General features: G+C 37.2%; 1 protein-coding gene across 1 annotated transcript in view; it reads right to left on the minus strand.

The window, feature by feature from the left end:
• Nucleotides 1–2,434: 2,434 nt before the first annotated feature.
• The window catches only part of OVCH1 (ovochymase 1), a 53,234-nt gene continuing 34,148 nt past the window's right edge, over nt 2,435–21,520 (minus strand). Inside the window, 6 exon segments of the mRNA XM_045587435.1 lie at nt 2,435–2,604; nt 3,897–3,932; nt 13,106–13,203; nt 14,047–14,137; nt 14,140–14,181; nt 16,812–16,938. Of these exon segments, the coding sequence (XP_045443391.1) occupies nt 2,435–2,604; nt 3,897–3,932; nt 13,106–13,203; nt 14,047–14,137; nt 14,140–14,181; nt 16,812–16,938 (564 nt within the window).

The following is a 21,520-nucleotide window of genomic DNA, read 5'->3' on the forward strand; positions in this document are numbered from 1 at the left end:
CAGAAGAAGGGTGACCAGATGACCTTAATTTTGCTAATTTATTTTCATTAAAATATTGTAATAGATTTCCAATGGAAAGTATTTGGCAGCTAACTACCACTCTATTCACACTCTCATCAATAATTAAAAACTAACTAAAAATTGCTGAATTCTAATTAGGTGAACAAAAAGATTTAGCAAGAAAAGATAACTATTAATAAGACGATGTAGAATTGAAGACAGCATAGTTCTGTATAAGAGATAGCCCTTCTAACTAGCTAAGAGAATAGCAATGGGCTCTATGTTCAACACTTTAAAAAAAATCCTTATAGAAATTGCATGTTTCATTGAAATAAAATTATGTAAGGTATATAAAATTACATGAAATAAAATTGTGTAAACTAGTAAACAAATGCAATTTCCCTCATTTTTACACAGAATCATACAAGCTAATTAAAGAAAAACAAGTTGTCTCACTTGTAACCATTTGATAGCTCTAATTTTTAGATTACTCAGAACTTTTAAAGAAGAAGAATATAGCCAGGTTGGAGAGTACTTAAGAGTAAAAATGAGAAAAGCAGCCCCTGAAACTCGTGTGGTGTGATGCTCACAGTTAGAATGTGCTGTTCTCTTGGAAATAAATAATCTCACAGAACATCAACAGCAGATAGGACTCTCTGCATCAGTAATAAGATGAGATAAAAACAAGGTTACTCTCAGCCACCAAAATACCAAACAAATCTCCTCCCTCTGGTCCTCTGACCCTTTTTCTCAGCTTAAATGAGGGAGTGCTGCTCATTTGTGGTTTTATCCTAACTCAAGTCAGGTCTCCCTGTAATTGAGATATCCAATCATAAAACCGCCTCACTTCCTGACAGCAACTAATCTAGAGCCAAGTCCACTGCTTTAGATCCTCTGCAAAACTACCCAAGCAAAACCCAAATCCTGCCGAACCGGTTTGGCTCAGTGGATAGAGCGTCGGCCTGCGGACTGAAAGATCCCGGGTTCCATTCCGGTCAAGCGCATGCACCTTGGTTGCGGGCACATCCCCAGTCTGGGGTGGGCAAGAGGCAGCTGGTTGATGTTTCTCTCTCATCGACATTTCTAACCCTCTAGCCCTCTCAATTCCTCTCTGTGTAAAATCAATAAAAAATATATTTAAAAAAAACAAAACTCCAAATCCTATAGTAGATTCTTTCTAACACCCTCTAACTGAGACCTCCTGATATATGTTCTCCCTCTCTGCAGTAACAAATCCAAAATTTTCAACCACGGATGTGTTCCATGGGTCTTTGGCTCCAGGGCTTTAATGAGAGTTCAGAGTTGTAAGGTCTGTTGCTGTAGAGATATCTCTAATTAATCTTAAGGAGAACTAATAGCTTAAAATGCTCTATCTTCCCCTCCCCCATACTCTAATTGTCTTAGAAATCTTGATAGGTACCAAACTCACCAATAAGAAAAAGTTAGGTTCAATGGATAGAGCGTCAGCCTGCGGACTGAAAGATCTCAGGTTTGATTCTGGTCAAGGGCATGTAGGAGGTGTGCAGGAGGCAGCTGGTTGATGTTTCTTTCTCATCGATGTTTCTAACTCTCTATCCTTCTTCCTTCTTCTCTGTTAAAAAAATTAAAAATATATATATTTTTTAAAAGAAAAAGTAAGGTAATCTTGGCATTTTGAAACAAATTGTTGGATATATTGATGTTATAAATCCTGGAATATCACAGAAAAAGTCAAGGTCCTTGGAAAAGATACTATCAAATACTCTCCTATTGCCCTTTGTGACAGGTAATTTGTAAGGGTATCCTGAGTGGCAGAACTGAGAGGAGACTGGAGAGAGGTGATGTAATATTGGATTACAAAATCTTTGGAAAAGTTTCCCTTTGTGAGTCAGTCTTAGCACAGGGTATCCAAGCATGTTAGACACCATGTGGTCAATAAGTTTGTAAAGATTATTCAACCTAATTAGCCTTTTCCTTTTTAATTTACCCTGGGTCTAAAAAATGGCCATTTTTATTGTGAAAATGAAACCTGAATAAGCATATTTTCAAAAAAGTTACCTAAATATTCAGTTTAGAAAATGAAATCTCTTAAAACATATTACCTCTTAAAAACAAAACAAAAAAAAACAAAACACCAATTTCAAGTGCTCCCTAATGGAAAAGGGAGATAAAAATCATTGGACTTAAATCAAGAAGAGCTGGTATTAAAGGTCAAGATCCAGTGGGTGTGGTCTCATGCTCAGCACATTGTGCTCTGGAATTCTGATTGAGGATCTGATGGAAAATCACTGACAACAAATGATATTGTTCCCAAGGTAATTACAGGTCATATTTTCCACATATATGCATTATATAAATACTTAGTGCCATTTAACATAGGCCATTTAAAAATATCAATTTACCAAGTAATCTTGATTGCTGATCTGGTCCATTATAAATATTGAAGTAATTCCATTCACAGTTCCAAGATTCTTCTGTTTTCATCTTTAATCACTGCCTTAATTTTATTTTCTGATATGGAATACAAAGTCCAAGTGCAGTTCAGCATGCTTGGATAAATATTAGGATAATTGGGAGATGTGATTATAACAGAACCAACGGGAATCAAATCCAATACTGGACATCCTAAGGCAAAAGAAAAAAGAATATTTAACACAGTAATTAAAAAGCTGAGTTACTTCTTAAATCTAGCTTTAATGTCTACAAGAGGGTCATTAAAACTTTAACTATAGAGTACTTTTATTAATTTCTTTCACTGTTCCTTTGTTTCCAAAGTTCCTTATAGGTCTTAATTACTTTTGTTTTGAAAAACATATACTCCCCAAAAAAGACAGACTGAATGAAGTTCTTTGACTTTTACTCACAAACTGTGAACCACTAAATCACTAACTTCTACATTTCAATGTAATTTTGTTGCTCATATATAATATATAATTTCATTTAATATTCACAATCATGAGAACTAGATTTTATTATCTTCAGTGTAGAGATGAGTGAAGTCACAATTGACCTTTAACAGGTTTGTCCTAATACTTTTAGGACTTCCCTAGATTTGCAAATACCACAGTAATATTTTATTTCCCCATAAATTCAGTAAGAAATAATTTCACTATAAAAAAAAATGCAAGGAAAGAACAAGAAAAGCAGATTGAGAAGTAAATTTGAGTATTTGGTTAAACTAAATCTACAAGCAAATTATATGCACCTAAAATTCAGCTTGACAGCATGGGTAATTCAAATTATATATATTTATTAGGTAGAAAAATCTGGGTCACTTTCAGGTAGTTGAAACCAGGATATTAAATTTCATAAGAGCCACAGCACTACTATACCAGAAAAGAGAATTGAGGAACTGAATCACATTTGGGGCCTACTCCAAATGTCCTAGGTATTATTTAACCTAAAATAAATGCCATCCAAAAATTGATTTATTTAATCAATAATTGTAGCTCTTTAGTTTCACTATGAAATGGTCAAAGGAAAAAAGAAAAAGACAGAGAGGCAGAGAGAACTACATAATCTAAAAGGCATAACATATATGCAAAGAATGTCAATAAATAGACTTAAAATAGCTAGGAGGATTCCTATTAACAAAATCGATGTGCTTCTTATCCATTAATTGGATAAGGTGCTACTTCCTTTTTCTCCACTCCCTAATCTACCCTGGGTGTCCATCACTCCAAAGTTTAATACTAAGACAATTCATACTAAGACAAAGTTTAATACTAAGACAAATCCACATTTCACTATAAGGCAACTAAAATCAGGCCACAAATACCTGAAAGTTATTGACAGAAGTCAGAGTACCCTTTTTAATAAGGAGTGTTTAGCCACAAGGATATTCCTGATTCTATTTCCATCATATTATGTAACCAAAGCCAAACTAATTGGATTCCTTACCTCCTTTATTATCTTACCTTTATCATTAAATTTAACTTTTCCTCTCATGAAATCTAGAATAAGAGAATATTCATGGTCAATACATCCAAGCAAACACTTTATATTTTTTATTCTTCTGATTATAAATGATACAAGCATATTGTAGAAAATTTTAAAAATATAGAGTTAAAAGAAGAAAATAAAAAGTCTCCTATAGTTCTGGCCTATAAGTAACCAATACTCCTAATTTAATGTAAATCTTTCAGGCATTTTTCTATGCTATATGTACATCTACACTAATATGAATATTTACACCAATAAAAGAGAAATATGCAAATTGACCTACTTTCACGATGTCCACCAGCCAATTAGGAGTGAGAATGCAAATTAACCCAACAAAGATGGATTAATTTGCATAGATAGGTGTAGAGCAAAGACTGAAGACTGAAGACTCAAGACAACTGAAGACTAAAGACTGAAGAGGCTTGGCTTCACCACTCCAGCCAGAGCGAAGGCCTGGGTCCCAGGTGCTGGAGGAAAACCAGTGCTGGAAGCCAGGGGAAGGAAGGCCTATTGCACAAATCTTCATGCAACGGGCCTCTAGTATTGTTATAATATTCCAAGTATCTAGGAAAATGGACACAATTTTTAGGTGCTATATGAAAAAAATAAAATAATACAACCAATTTTATATTTAAAGAGATTTAACTTGAGGCCTCCACAAAGTACAAAAATCACAACTTTAAATATTATTTTGGCCGAAACCGGTTTGGCTCAGTGGTGGAGCATCGGTCTGTGGACTGAAGGGTCCCAGGTTCGATTCCGATCAAGGGCATGTACCTTGGTTTCGGGCACATCCCCAGTAGGGGGTGTGCAAGAGGCAGCTGGTCAATGTTTCTCTCTCATCGATGTTTCTAACCCTCTCTCCCTCTCCATTTCTCTCTGTAAAAAATCAATAAAATAATAATAATTAAAAAAAATATTATTTTGTCTTCACCCCTAAATCTGACAAATGAAACAGAGAATTCCAATCTGTTTAATTGATAATATACTCTTCATAACAAAGCATAATAAAATAAACACATAAACAAATTAAAAAAGGCAATATATTTACCAGAAATACGAAAAGAATATCTCAAAAAAAAATCTTCCATGGCCAAACTGACATTGATTGTAAAAATCAATGATAAGAGGAGCATCAGATTTTAATGAAGGTGAATCTCCATCACATAAATTTCCTAGCCAAAAATAAAAAATAAAAAATAAATTCTTACTATTCATCAAGGCTAAGGTAATTGAGCAAAATAAGAGAAAATAAAACTTTATTTTTGAAATTACAAATTTATACCATATTTATTCCTAAAAATATAAGAATGGGAAAAGTAAGCAGAATAAAATCCAATTAGAATAGAGAGTGTTAAGTTCCAGATTCCTAAATCTAAGCAGTTCTAAGAGGTTCTAAACCAGTAGTTCTCAATCTTTCTAATGCCATGACCCTTTAATATAATTCCTCATGTTGTGATGATCCCCTACCATAAAATTATTTTTGCTGCTACTTCATAACTGTAATTTTATTACTGTTAATGAATTGCAATATAATTATCTGTGTTTTCAGATGGTCTTAGGCTCTACAGCAGCAGTTCTCAACCCATTACTAGCAGGGTCGCCTAAAACCATAGGAAAACACAGATATTTACATTATGATTTATAACAGTAGCAAAATTACAGTTATGAAGTAGCAACGAAAATAATTTTATGGTTGGGGGGTCATCACAACATGAGGAACTGCATTAAAAGGTCATGGCATTAGAAAGGTTGAGAACCACTGTTCTAAACCAAATAGGACACATTACCCATTTCATATAATGTCTAGACTGACCTTAGTAGATATTTTTAAGCTACTTAGTATTAGAGAAGGTGACATGGACTGGCTAGTTCCTTAGGGAACAAAAAAAAAATTAATTTTGTCACCAGACTTAAGTAAAATAATCATCTATAGAGAGCGTATTTGAAGCCTTCGCTGTATACTGGTACAACGTTCATTTATTTGCAGCATACCAATTGAATAAGAGGCAAGTAGCAGTAACTAGCATGAAAGTCAAAATCACTAGCTCACCTAAATGAAACTTTTTAGGCAGTCATTTTTACAGGTCTCCTGAGACTCAGAACCCTAGAACTAATTAGCAATGGTGCACCTTCCCATTGCCCCAGGACATAAAGCACCCTTCAGAAAGTGATGGAGTTGAAAATCCTACAGAGATTGTTCTCAATTTTATCAGGTGGACTGCTAGTAGCCTTGAAGTTCTTTCTCACAGAGCTAATTCAACTAGAACAAACAGTTTTTCATCTTCCTTGCTTCTTATAGTTTTAAGATCAGAATGTTCATTCACTAGAGAAAATTTAGATAATTTCAAAAATAATTACTCATAATCTTGTACTCCAGAATTATCCACTTAAACATATTGGTGTGTTTTCCTTTAGGCCTTTACGTAACACTTTAAAATTTTTTAATTGTACTATGTAGTTTTTCATCCTGGTCTCATTCAATATTACATGTAGGGTTTTCCAGTTTCATAAAAACATTATGTGAAAACATTTTATTTAGTGCCTGCATAATATTTTATCTTATGGATTAACTATACTTTTCTTAACCAATTTCCCATTTAAATTATTTTTTGGTCATTATAAGTAACACTAGATGAACAGATATCTTGTACATAAATGTCTTTACACATATATAAAGTATATTTTTAATAAGTATGGCTAAAAATAGAAACAGTGAATAAACAGTTAACTTTTAAAAATTTCTATATCTCCCTCCAGAAAGTACACTCCCATACTATACGTCAATGATAACATAAAAATGCCAGCCACAATTTATTTTATTTAATAAAAATAACCACTTTAAAATATTTTGGCAACTTACTATGTACTTTTTTTTCTCAGTCCTGTTTAACAAGCTTAATATTTTTTCTCATATGTGTTTACATGTCTATAAATTGCTCATGTAAGTTATTTACTCATTTCCTATTATGGTATTATCTACAAAAATAGTGAGTCAGAGTTGTGTTTCAAAATTAATTGGTTAAACTCTTATTTGTTGTACTTATTTTTTCTTTACATTAGAGATCCTTTTAGTTAAAAAAATAGACTTACTTTATACTTGCTGAGTCAAGTAGTGGTCCATTACAAATGTCATAGTCATGGATATCATAAGGTTGATTATTTAAATTTGCTTCCTATGATAAACCATTTCAACTTTGATCAAACACGGTATTTTCTGAAACAAACATTCTAACAAAGGTAGTATGCTATAACATTCATAGTTTCAAGGTTTTGAATCAATAAGGAACTAATTAAGATGTTTTGCTATTATAGAAAAACTGTCCTTTCCGGGTAAAGAGGTGGCCAGAGGATTAATTTCATTGTGACAAGACACAAAATAAGAAGAGATTTAATTTAGATTGTATAGTAACTGATATGCAAACATTCACTAACTCTTCTTATCTATTAAAAGAGGCTAATGGTTAACCCAGTGCTTTTTGTTCTCAAAATCACTTGGGTCAATAGTTTGTCATTCTCTAGGAAGTGAACAAAAGTCAAAAGCTTTGGAGACTGGTTTCAACTTGAAATTTAATCAAGGACAACCTAAAGAAAGTGGACCTATAAATTTATTTTTACAGAATAGAGCTTTTCTAATACAGATTTAAACATTCTCTATATTAATTATCTTAACCCTTTCTCAGAGTTGTTGATAATCCCATTTATTTGTTTTTTAGATTTCGTTTTGGTTAGAGCAGAAAAGGTTTTAGTTTTATAGAAATTTATTGATAATTTTCCATTTTCTTTCATTGGTTTTATATGATAAGATTCTTTTCCATCTATAGTTAAGTAATTACCTATTTTTTCTACTTTCAATGGCTTAAGAAAAATGTTTAACTCTTTAATCATCTATTCTATGATATGATAAAGAATAAACTTTATTTTCCTCTCTGAATTGTAATGTCAAATTTATCATATAAATGCCCATATTTCTGATTTCACTTCGGGTCCACTTATATATGTCTCTTTTTGAACTAGCACTACTCTGGTTTAATTATCATTGTTTTAAAGTGTGTTTTAATATCTGATAATTTGCTTCATCACCTGGTCTTTTTCCCCCCAAAGCATTTTCAGCTCATGTATTTATTTTAAAGAAAAACTTTAGACTTATAAAGTTCTTCCTTACTCTCTGAAAAAAAGGTCCCATTAGAATTGTGTTGGGAAATATATTTGTAAATTAATTTGGGATGAAGTAATGTTTATTCTGTCTTCTAGTATTAGAACATATTACTTTTCTCTATTCAGATCTGTTTGTGTATATGTGCCTGTGGATGGTTTTGTATATGTGTCTGTGTATAAAGTTTTACTTTTGATGATAGGTCTCATATATTATTTTATGGTTTTTCCTAACATTATAGTTTTTGTTGTTAACTATAGTGGAAATGACTTTTCTATTATATTTATTAACTAATTATTACTGGCATGGTTTTAAAGATATAATTGCTATATAATTAATTTGTATCTAGATTTATTTTTAAAATCTATATTGTTCAGATTATTACAGTTGTTCATATTTTCCCCCCATGGCTCCCCTCCACTCAGTTCCCACCCACCCCACCCCATGCTCTTAACTTCCCCCGCCCCACTGTCCTCATCCATAGGTAAATGATTTTTGTCCAATCTTTTCCTGCCCCCACCCCTTTCCCCCTGAGGATTTCAATCCACTCCCTTTCTATGCCCATGACATATTCTGTTCCTCAGATTTTTTTATTCACTTGATATTTAGATTTATTTGTTGATAGATATGTATTTGTTGTCATAATTTTTATCTTTACCTTTTTCTTCTTCTTCCTCTTCTTAAAGAATATCTTTCAGTATTTCACATAATACTGGTTTGGTGGTGATGAACTCCTTTAGCTTTTTTTTTTTTTTTTACTTGTGAAGCTCTTTATCTGACCTTCAATTCTGAATGATAGCTTTGCTGGGTAGAGTAATCTTGGTTGTAGGTTCTTGCTATTCATCACTTTGAATATTTCTTGCCACTCCCATCTGGCCTGCATAGTTTCTGTTGAGAAATCAACTGACAGTCCTATGGGTGCTCCCTTGTAGGTAACTGTTTTTCTCTTGCTTCTTTTAAGATTCTCTCTTTGCCTTTTGCTCTTGGCATTTTAATTATGTTGTGTCTTGGTGTGGTCCTCTTTGGATTCATTTTGTTTGGGGTTCTGTGTACTTCATGGACTTGTAAGTCTATTTCTTTCACCAGGTAGGGGAAGTTTTCTGTCATTTTTTTTCAAATATGTTTTCAGTGTCTTGCTCTCTCTCTTCTTCTGGCACCCCCATAATTCTGATATTGGTTAACTTGAAGTTGTCCCAGGGGTTCCTTATACTATCTTCATATTTTTGGATTCTTTTTGCTTTTCTGGTTGGGTGTTTTTTGCTTTGTTGTACTTCAAATCTTTGACTTGATTCTTGTGATCCTCTAGTCTGCTGTTGGATCTCTGTATATTATTTTTTTTATTTCAGTCATTGTATGCTTAATTTCTAGTTGGTTCTTTTCATATCCTCAAGAGTCTCACTAAATTTATCGGCCTTTTTCTAGAAAATTCTTGAAAAACCTTATAACTGGTTTTGAACCCTATATCCAATAGTTTGCATTCTTCCATTTCTTTCATTTGTGATCTGTTTCTTTGTCTCCACATTTTGGCTGCTCCCCTGAGTTGATAGAGTGGCTTTGTGGCTTTGTCTGCTCCCCTATAATGTCGAGTGGCTCAGCCTCTCCAGTTACCTGAAGTGGACACTCTTGGTGCACCCCTTTGTGGGCTGTGTGCACAGTCTTATTGTAGTTAAGCCTTGATTGATGTTGGTATCACTGGGAGGAATTGACCTCCAGGCCAATTGGTTGTGAGGATCAGCTCTGTCTAAGATGGGAGAACTTTGGTGCTGGTTGTATCTGCCCTCTGAGTATGTCCCTTATGGATCTGAGGAGTTGTAATCTGGATGATCCTACTCTGACCCCTGGGTACCCTGGCTCTTGGCTCTCTAAGGAGGCGCTAATTTATCCTCTGCCCGAGGCCACCCAGCAGGATCTACAGAGAAATCTGCAGATTCCTCTTCTTTGTTTGGGTTTTGGAGGTGCCCAAATGAGGCCCAGCTGTGAAGCAATGCAAACTGCTGTGGTGCCTTGGGCCTTCTTTTGGATGTACTGGGTCTCTATGACTCAGCTGCAGTTTGATAGGTAATTTAGAATTCAAGGGACCAGGCCTTTCATATGCAAAAGCCTCTGAGCACAGCTTGGTTGGGGCAGAGTTTCAGGATGGAGCAAACAGCAATGGCTTTCTGTCAGCCCTGCCTTAAGAGGCCCCTGGGTCTCAGTGTCCTACACCTCTGAGAAAAAGCTGCCCTCGAGTTCTGCCTGCTGCCAGACAGTCCAGTTTCTCCCATTATGAGCCTGGGTCCCCAGAGTCTTGCTGAGAACTGGAGTTAGAGCAGTTGGGAGCTTGTATCTCCCTCTGGCTTGAAAAAAGCTAGCTGTGTACTCAGTTGCCAGCCTTCTCTGTGAGAGTACCTCCATAACTCTGCCTTCTGCTTCTCCTCTGAGTCTCAGTGTGCTTTTCTCTTTCCTTCTAGTTGTGGAATTTCCATTCAGCCAGTATTCCTGTAGTTCTGGATGATGTCAGTTTTGTCTTTTAATTGTAATTTTTAAAGTTGCTGTGTGAGGCAGCAAGTTCAGGTGTTTAACTATGCCGCCATCTTGGTTTCCTCTATATCTAGATTTCTTAATATGACCTACTTATATGATGCATAGGTATTTATCAATATTAAAAAACTATCCTTGCATTTTAGGGATAAATCATAATACTTGGTCATGCTAAGTATTCATTGGATAATCTACTGACCTCAAGCATTAAGTTAGTGCCTAGAGTTTGTAAACCTTACTTGCAAAAATTGAAATGGAGTCATTAAAATGTTTGGGGGCTGATATAGGAAGTACTACATATGTTTTGAGAACTAATTCTAAGTAAAGATGAATTGATCTATAGTTCATTAACATTATATATTACTAGAGGCCTGGTGCACAAATTTGTGCACAGGTGGGGTCCCTTAATCTGGCTGGTGATGGGGGCTGATTGGGGTCAGATCAGGGGAAGGACTTTGGGAGATTGGCTAGCCCTGGGAGGTTGGCTGTGGGAGTGCACTGACCACCAAGGGGTAGCTCCTGCATTGAGTTTCTGCCCCCTGGTGGTCAGTGTGTCATCATAGCGACCGGTCAACCAGTCATTCAGTCGATTGGTTGTAACGGTTGCTTAGGCTTTTAAATATATATAGATAACTGATATAGCTAATGTACTATTTCCCTCTTTTTCTGTATTTCTTCGTTCTTCCAAACTATATACACTAAGACACCCTACTCATGGAAAGGCAATAGGGAAAAAACAGTCTAATATTTTCTTCCAAGCAGCACAATTAAAGAATAGAAAGGGGAATGTATCTTCTTAATTCAAACACAGAAGAAGCTTCTTTGATTTTGTATTAATTAACAGGCCTCATTAAAGTCTCAAAACCACCCTTTGAGACAATATAAGTGATAGGTATTCTGTAAGGAAAGACAGGAGGAAGCACAGCTAGTTTCCAGTGGTACTGGGCCCAGATCCTGCATTCTCCTCACAAGAAGCTACGAAGCTTTTGATGCAAAGTTGGCTCAGAAACCAGGAAGCTCCTTGTTTATTGACATTCCCTTAAATAGAAACACAAAGCTCGTCATTGTGCCTATTTCTGGGATGGTAATGTGTAAGCCCAAAGAAAAAAAACAACCGTGGTTTAACAATTGGCTGATTTATCAACTCTGGCATGACCCTGGGATGTTTTTCCTTTTTAGGAAGTCAAAGGCCAGTGAAATGCTCTATCTCCCCCCGCTCTGGGCAGTTGCCTTATTTCAGTAGGCATGCATATTGTTGACTACGTAAACAGGGAGTTTATAGTGCACCTGTCACTGAACTACTGTGTGGTAGAACTGAGATTTGAACCCAGGACCATCAGATCCCATTACCTCGGGTACTGTTAGTCAGCCAGCCTAAGTCCTGTTTCCATTTAATGTCTTTTCCTATATTTTTTGCCTAATTGATATTAAAGTCTCAATGTTCTTGTGCTACCATTGTCTAAAACTGCTTTATTTATCCTTTGTTTGGGGTATTTCTGGACAAATTTAATCTAAGTATGACCCAAGTAAGCAGCATATAGTTGAGTTTTGTTTGCAACTTACTTTGAGGGAGTATTTGATTAATCTCAATTATAAATCTAAAAAAATATAGTAACAGTAAGGTTTCTCAATATCATATAAGAGATTAATTTACACTGAATATAAAACAATCATATAATAAAGAGAGAATATACAAATTGACTGTCACTCTGCCACAAAGATGGTGGCACCCACAGTGGAGGCAGGATTTCTATAACACAAGATGACTGCACCCACAGAAGAGGCCGAGTTCCCATAACGAGCCTTAATGAACAATCACCAGGGACCTGATGTTGTGCCCTCCCCCCACCCCCCACTCTCGTGGGGCTTGATAGGGGATCTCAGGTCACAAACCCCACCCTGGTGCCAGACTGGGGGACTTCAGGCCATGCCCCCAACCCAGCAGGACTTGATGGGGGACCTCAAGGTACACACCCTGCCATGGCCCTGGTGTTGGGCTGGGGGAACTCAGGATGCTCCCCCCTGCCCTGGCCCAAGCTGGGGGACCTCAGGCCACACCCCCTACCCTGAAGCTGGGCCAGGGGACCTGAGGCTGCACCCGCCACTCAACGGGGCTTGACAAGGGTGGGACCAGCTGGGTCTGAATCTAGCCCAATGTGGGGGTAGGGGGGGTAGGGGGGGAAGAGCAGTGTCTAGGTCTTGTGCAATTTTGAGATGCATGTGGGTGGGCAGGGACCCATGATGTGCCCCAGACTCTGACAGGAGAAAGATTTTCATATACATTTTACTAATTTTCTTTCATCTCTGATACTTCTATTATAGAGAAAAGGCAAATAGCAATATTAAAATATTTCCTCTAATTAATCCCCATCTAATATGCATGAATTTTGTGCACCAGGCCAGTGGTATTTCATAAAAGAAAATAAATTAAAAAAAACAAAACAGTTTCTCTTGGGAGATTAATTACCTACTAATTTTTTGCTTAATCTAAAACCATCATAAACCCACAGGGGACCCTGACAGGCAACCATGCTGGCTTCATCTGGAAGTTAGTAATATCTAGGTGAATTATGTGATTTTAAGGAGCTAATAACCTCCAGTGTCAACTATGGCACAGATGGAGGAATATCAGAAATGATTTCTAAACAGCATATACTGTTATTTACTTTGTTTAGAATTTAATGTATCACTGTTATTGACTTAGCATGCCTTCGTTTTTATATTTATTCCTTTGTGCTTGAGAGAGAGAAAGATTTCTATTATACTTTAATTTACAGCAATGAAAAAATATTTTCTAGTACTAAATGAGTCAAAAGGCTTATGTAAATTTACCAATCACGGAAAATGGTTGGTGAGTCATGTAAGTTACTCAAAGTTCTGACTGACAATCTCTAAGAGTCAGGGTATTACTCTTGCCTAATTTTCCCCCAAACTATCCCAAATCATATAAATTTAGTTAGGATTGATATTATATAAATCTTCACTTTTTCATTTATTCCTTTAAATTTTTACAAGTGTACTTTATTATTAATTTTTTAATGGGAAAAGGGTTGGGAGGAAAAGGATTCACTTATCCTTTAAATTTATCAGTTGTTTAATTCCAGGAAAGTTCTATTTCCATATGGCAATTTTTAGAAACAATTACTGAGTACTCACTAAGTGCCAGAAGATTCTACACACATTAATTCCTAAAACTCTTTGATAGAGATTTGAATTTCCATTTTTCCTGATTAATTACTTCTTTTGTTAAAAAAAAATACAATTTGTCAACAGGGTTAATCTTACAATCAGCTTTTGCATATTGAAGGACTAAGCTCAGGGATTATCTAAAAGTCTATTCTTTAAGGAGACAAGGTGAAAAATAAGACTTTAGATAAACACTAAGTATTGCTACCTGTCAAGTAATTATTTACATACTTCTTTCATAAAAACAAATATTCCTAACTCACCTCATAGTGGTTCTGTCAAAATATCTTGGAATCTGTATGATTCCTGCTGGTTTGGTCAGAATAACATCATTACAAGTGGCCACATGCTCTGGTTTGAATTCTGACAATGTCTGGTTACTTTACTGACTTTTGGACCTAGAAATAAAAAAAAGGGAATGAGTATAAAACACATTTTAAAGAGGCTTTGCTATATGCCCTTTCAGATCAAAGCTGCCAGCTTTCTTCTCTAATTGTTATAGAAAAAAGTTAACAGGAGGTGGTTAGTGTCACTGAGAAGCCTTTACCTGCAACATATGGAAAACCAGCTCCTCTCTCAGGATTATGTTTGGTATAGCCCAGGGTCTATGTGGGATAAATGCAGATAATGCTGGTTCCATGCAGAGTTCCATCTGAAAGCAAACCTATATAATGAAAGAGTAATATGGAAATTGACCGAATGGTGGAACAATCAGTCACTATGATGTGCACTGACCACCAGGGGGCAGATGTGCAATGCAGGAGCTGCCCCCTGTTGGTCAGGGTGCACCCACAGTGGGAGCACTGCTCAGCCAGGAGCCAGTTCATGGCTCATGAGTGCAGTGGCAGTGGTGGGAGTTTCTCCCAACTCCACTGCAGGCAGGCAGTAAAGAGCAAGGGATCCAGACTACGGGAGTGATGTCTGACTGCCAGCTTAGGCCCGATCTCTGAGGGATCCTAGACTGGGCCTCTAGTACTCTTAATATAGTTCTTCAGGGTAAAAGGTTTCAGATGCTATGCATGCTTTTCTTTATTACTCACTTCATTTCCCCCCAAATTATCTGCACTGCTATTTTGGTGCCAAGGAGAGAAACAAGCTTTCAATTATCTATGCTCAAAAAGAATCAAAATTCCTCACTAATTACCTGTTCTAAAAAGCAATCTGTTAACTCTGAGTTGCATTGCATCTAATATTTGTATAGTTTGTTTTCAAAACTCATTTTAACCTTTTATTACTCTAACTAGAGGCCTGATACACAAATCCGTGCACCAGTGGAGTGCCTCGGCCTGGCCTGTTGGAGCAGGCTGAAACTGGCTGTCTGACACACCAGTGCACAAACAAGGCAATGGAGGGATGCAGGAGGTTAGCCAGCCAGGGAAGGATCACAGAAGGTTCCAGGCTGTGTCCTGCTGTCTCACTCAGTCCTGATCAACCAGACTCTAGCAGCAAACTAATCTACAGGTTAAAGTGTCTGCCCCCTGGTGGACAGTGCATGTCATAGCAAGTGGTTGAGCAACCTTAGCACATCAGTAGCATATTATGCTTTGACTAGAGGCCTGGTGCACAAAATTCGTGCACAGGAGGAAGGGGTGTCCCTCAGCCCAGCCTGCACCCTCTCCAATCTGGGACTCCTTAAGGGATGTTCAAGCCCACCGGGATCAGGTCTAAACGGGCAGTTGGACATCTCTCTCATAATCGAGGACTGCTGGCTCCCAACTGCACACCTGCCTGCCTTCCTTATTGCCCCTAACAGCCTCTGCCCACCAGCCTGATCACCTCCTAACCACTCCCATGCCAGTCTGATTGATGTCAAACTGCTCCCCTGCCAGCCTGTTTGTCCCCAACTTCCCTCTTCTGTCGACCTAACTGCCCTGCCCTGCAGGGTTGATTGCCTCCAACTGCCCTCCTTTGAAGTCCTGGTCCCTCTCAACTGCCCTCCCTTGCAGGCCTGGTCCCTCCCAAATATCCTCCCCTGCTGGCCATCTTGTGGTGGCTACCTTGTATCCACATGGCAGCAGGATCTTTAACCACCAGGGGCAGCCATCTCATGTGTTGGAGTGATGGTCAATCTGCATATTACTCTTTTATTATTTAGGATAGAGGCCTGGTACATGGGTGGGGACTGGCTGATTTGCCCTGAAGGGTGTCCTGGATCAGGGTGGGGGTAACCTTGGGGCGTGGGGCAGCCTGGGCGAGCAAGGGGCCTGTGGTGGTTTGCAGGCCAGCCCTGCCCCCAACAACCCAAGGGAGGCCCTGGTATTTGGAATTTATTTACTTCCTACCATTGAAACTTTGTAGCCTGAAGAGGAGCCAAGCCCCCTACTTGCTCTGTGGCTGCCTCCATTTCTGTTTAGATTTATTCACCTTCTATAATTAAAACTTTGTAGCCTGGAGTGGAGGCCTAGGCTGGCCAGGGCTGCAGAAGCTTGGCTTCTTCTATTACCGTGGAAACCCAAGCCTCTCTCCTACTCTCTGTGGCTGCAGCTATCTTGGTTGGGGTTAATTTGCATACTCACACTGATTAGCTGATGAGTGTGGCTGATGGGTGTAGTGGAGTGATGGTTAATTTGCATATTGCTCTTTTATTAGGTAGAATTGGTTGAACAGATGACTGGATGATCAGGAACTTAGCATATTAGGCTTTTATTATATAGTATATCACTATAAAGATACAGTGTAACAACTCTGATACAGTGTAACAACCTGTCCAGAGCTATGATTTCAAACCCAGACCTTCTGATCCACAGGAATTACCACTGCAGAAAAGGCTCTCTGTGGTGTAGATTCACAATCACGGTCAAAAGTGTTATTTTGCAAACAATGTGTTCTAGCTACATCCAGAAATCACAATTCTGGATGATTTACAAGACAATTAAGTTATCCACTGAACAGTTTCTCTTTTGGAGCAAACATAAACTCATTTCCCACAAAAATAGTTTCTTACAAAATAATGTATAAGTTTTGAATATTGCTAAAAAGAAAAACAATGAATTTTAACTTCATAAGTTTACAAAATGACCAAATGTACCTTGGACTCTAAAGATAATATGACTCATGCCAAAATCACCTTGTACAAGGGAACAAAATGTCATCCTCACCAATAGTCCAGGGCTCATAAAAATATTTGGGTAAAGCCTTCTTGCACATAACTTCACCTACACTTAAAAAAATAAATATAGTGAAAAACAAGAACTCAAGATATATATATATTTTAGCAGTTTTCCTATTTTAGGCACTGGAATTATTTATATTTATGCATTATTCATTTTTATTAAAATATACACTGAATGGCCAGGTTATTATGAACACCCCATCAGTACTTCAGTGGGCCACATTTTATCTTCAATACTGTGGTGATTCTTCTTGGCATAGACTCCATGAGATGTTGAAAGGTGATGCGAGGAATCTGACACCATGCCTGATGAACAGCACTGTCCAGTTCTGTGCGATTTGATGGTTGTGGGACCAGCTGCCTGATGGCTCGTTTAATTTTGTCCCACAAACGCTCAATTGGATTGAGATCTGGTGATTGTGGGGGCCACCTAACTAAGGTAAAGTCTCCCTCATGTTCTTGAAACCACTCTTGCACAATACGAGCACCATGGCATGGCACTTTGTCTTGTTGGAAGAAGCCATCTCCATTGGAATATATCATCAATATGATAGGATAAACTTTAAAAAATATATATTTTATTGATTTTTTACAGAGAGGAAGGGAGAGAGATAGAGAATTAGAAACATGGATGAGAGAGAGTCACCGATCAGATGTCTCTTGCACACCCCCTACTGGGGATATGACCGCAACCAAGGTACATGCCCTTGACAGGAATCGAACCCAGGACCTTCAGTCCACAGGCTGATGCTCTATTCAATGAGCCAAACCGGTTTTGGCTAATAGGAAAAAATTGATCAGCAACGATACGTAGGTATGTTGTGATATTCAGACATTGTTCCACACAAATTAAAGGACTCAAATCATGCCAGGAAAACATGCCCCAAACCATAACACTGCTTCCACTAGCTTGAAGGGTTATACTCATGCATGTGGAATGCATGCTTTCATGCTATTTCTGAGAAATTCTCACTCTGCCATCTGCATGATGCAACTGGAAACATGATTCATCAGACCACATGACATTTTTACAATGCTCGACTGTCCAATCCTTGTGTTTCTGTGCAAATTGGAGACATTTTATCTAGGTAACTGCAGTTAGCAAAGGTGTTCGAACAGGCCTTCAACTTTCACATCCCATATGACTCAGGGTAATCCTAATTTGCCTACAAATTTCAGGTGGTCATAATAATCTGGCCACTCCATTTATATGACATGCAGCATGGTGTAAATTTAAGATATACAAGTCATTGGATATATTTATATATTGTAATGTTATTGCAGTTGTAGCAATAGTTAGCACCTGAACCATGCTCAGCACAGCCAGGGGTGAACCTGAGAAGGGGTGGTGAAGGATTAAAGAAGACAGACAAGAGAATACAGGTGGGGCTAGGTGGATCTCTTGATCCTGGATGAGGACACAGAGAGATCCAGCCTGCAAGCCAAAGCTTCATTTTATAGTCAGAGCACACAAAGCAAAACAAGGGAAGTGGTCAACATGTTTACAATGTTCTTGCCAGTTTCACCTTGTTTTGGAAGCACTTGCTGCACCTCCCACAACCCATTAGCTACCTAGAAACAAGGGAGGACTGTAAGTTCAAGCTTAATTATGCCAGGAGGGCTCTGCCCTCCAAGCTGGGACTTGTTTGTGGCCCTGCCACAGGTCAGTCTGAGACTTGACCCCATAGCTGTACCCTACAAGCACCTCTACCAACATCGCATAATTACTTCTCTTTTTGTAACAGGAATAATTAAGACCTAGTCCATCAGTAAGTTTGTTGATTATAATACAATATTGTTGTCTATATTCACTGTACTGTGCATTATTAGATCTCTGGGACTTAATTTGTCTGTTGTTGTAAGTGTGTACCCATGAGGTAGGAATTCATTCCACTTTGCAACATGAAGAGACTGGGTTCCAGAACTCAAGTGACTTCTCCAAAGTCACAGACTAGTGGGCTAGGGAGGCAAGGTTCATGAATCCAATACTCATCATAGCCCATACCACATTGCTCCTTGAAGGACAGTAGGAAGTAAATTATTTTACCTTTAAAATTACATTGTCATAACATTTTTTTCTCCTAGAAAATTAACCTACTTATTAAAAATATCTCACCATAAAGATCCATAATGGAAAACTTTTTCTACCTGAAAATTTATTATTTCCCTATAGTCAGTCTTTTTTAATTGCTTTACTTTCAGAAACTGAAGTCAAAAATGGAAGAAAAAATTACAATCATAATTTGAGTGCTGATTAAGAAGAACTTGTGCATTTCTTAGAATCAAACTTATCTGCTATTAAGAATAATGCGTCATCATTCTGTAACATTTATTTAAATGACAACTACTCAGAAAGACATTTGCTTCTTATACTACATATAACTACATGGTACTTATAATCCCAGTTACTGCTTCTATCTCTTCCCACTTCATGTCCCCCCAACTTGTCCACCTAATATACTATATATTTTATTTTTCTTATTATGTTTCCTCTCCCCACTACAATATAAGCTTAATAAGTAAAGGGATTTTTCTGTCCATTTTGTTCACTACTGGATCCCTACAACCAAAAAGGCTCATAGTAGGCACTCCACAAATACTGACAGAGAGGAAGAGAGGGAGGAGAATATATTCAAGAAGAAAATACAAGAATTAGTTGGCATAACACATCTGGGTAAATTAAGTTAAATACTATTTGAAGAATGATCAAATATTTATTTGTAGCAAGTAAAGGTGAATGTAGCTCTTGAATGAATTGCTGACTTCCACAGGGAAAAAGATAGCATTCTACAATACAGAAAAATACTATCCAACTTGAATAAGGGGTAATGTTTCCATTATAATTTTGTAGTTTTACTAGCTATCATCTGAAGTGACGAACAGTTCTGCAGAGATCAAGATGGTCATTTCAAATCAAAGAAATGCTAGGTTGAAAAATTACAGTGGCTCCCTAGTTAGTCTACATCAAAGTCAAGCATGTTTTTCAATAGGTTATAATAAAGGGGAAAGTTTTCCCAGAAAATGTATTTTTATAAAATAACCTAGTGTATAATAAAGATAGTGATATAAATTGGAAAGAAAGAACTGATTTTTAAAGAAATAGGTATAGCATCACTTTAATATCTATACTAATAAAAGGGTAATATGCTAATTAGACCAAATAGACTGGACATCTTCTAGATGCCCTTCCTGACAAAATCCATGGTGGCAGGGCCAAGGCAGAGGCAGTTAGGGGCAATCAGGCCGGCAAGGGGAGAGCAGTTAGGAATAATCAGGCAGGCATGCAGAGTGATTTGGGGAGATCAGCTATACAGGCAGGTGAGCAGTTAGGAGCCAATGGTCCTGGATTGTAAGAAGGATGCTCGACTGCTGGTTTAGGTCTGATCCCCAGCAGTTGGACATCCCTCGAGAGGTCCTAGATTGGAAAGGGTGTAGGCTGGGCTAAGGAACACTCCCTCTCATGCACAAATTTTGTGCACTGGGCCTCTAGTATAAGATAATACATTTTATCAGGATTAAAGAAGTACAGTTTTTAATTACAATTTTTTTTTTCTGAACTAAGAATCAATTAATTTTTAAATACAAAAACAAAGAGATAAGTCACAGATCAGAGATACATACAGATTTAAACAAATAAATTATAAAATGTTTACATCAACATATAATAGAATTTAAAGGCAAATTACAACTGTATGAATAAGCAATTGCAAACTGTGATAAATATATACCTATGGATATATCACATATATACATAATAGTTAAAAATGGATGATTACAAGAAATAAGAAATATAAATAGCTAAGCAATATATGAAAAATATATGTATTCCCATTAATAATTTTTAAAAAGTAAAAGAGCCAAGCTGGTGTGGCTCATTGAGCATTAACATATGAACCAGAAGCTCGTGGTACGATTCCTGGGCAAGGCACATGCCCGGATTGTGGGCTCCATCCCCAGTGTGGGGTGTGCAGGAGGCAGCTGATCAATGATTCTCTCTCATCATTGATGTTTCTATCTCTCTCCCTCTCCCTTCCTTCCTGAGATCAATAAAAAATATAAATAAAAAACAAAAGGGCCTATTAAATTTATATGTTAGGTTATGGGCATGGTGGAAGAGGCTCCCATGTGTTGCTAATGGCAGCAAAAAATTTAGTCTTTCTGAAAAGCAATTTACCAGTACACATTCATGTGAAAAAATGTTCTGAGTCTTTAGGATTAGCCTACTTTGGAGAGATATAGAAGGGAACAAAATAGCAAAATCTCTGCTCTCATGAAGCTTTCATTTTAGTCATGAAAATGAAGATGATTTCAAATAGAGACCAAAGGTACAGTGAAATAACTATCGCAATAGGATAGAAACTAATTGTGGGAGAAACAATAAATGATGCTACTTTAGACTGACAAGACCTCTTTGAGGTGATTTTTCAACCATTCATTCATTCATTCATTCAATGCCATCTATGTGTCAGATAAAAAAAATTTCAGTCTACATGCAGCTCACATTCAAAGGGGATTACACAGACAAATCACAGACATGGAAAAAAGTAAAAATATGTTAGAGACAAGAAATGCTAAGGAAAGGACCTAGTGTATAGAAGAACCTAGTGTATAATAAAGATAGTGAT

Source organism: Pipistrellus kuhlii, unplaced genomic scaffold (assembly GCF_014108245.1).
Source record: "Pipistrellus kuhlii isolate mPipKuh1 unplaced genomic scaffold, mPipKuh1.p scaffold_m20_p_3, whole genome shotgun sequence".
Taxonomy (NCBI): Eukaryota; Metazoa; Chordata; class Mammalia; order Chiroptera; family Vespertilionidae; genus Pipistrellus; species Pipistrellus kuhlii.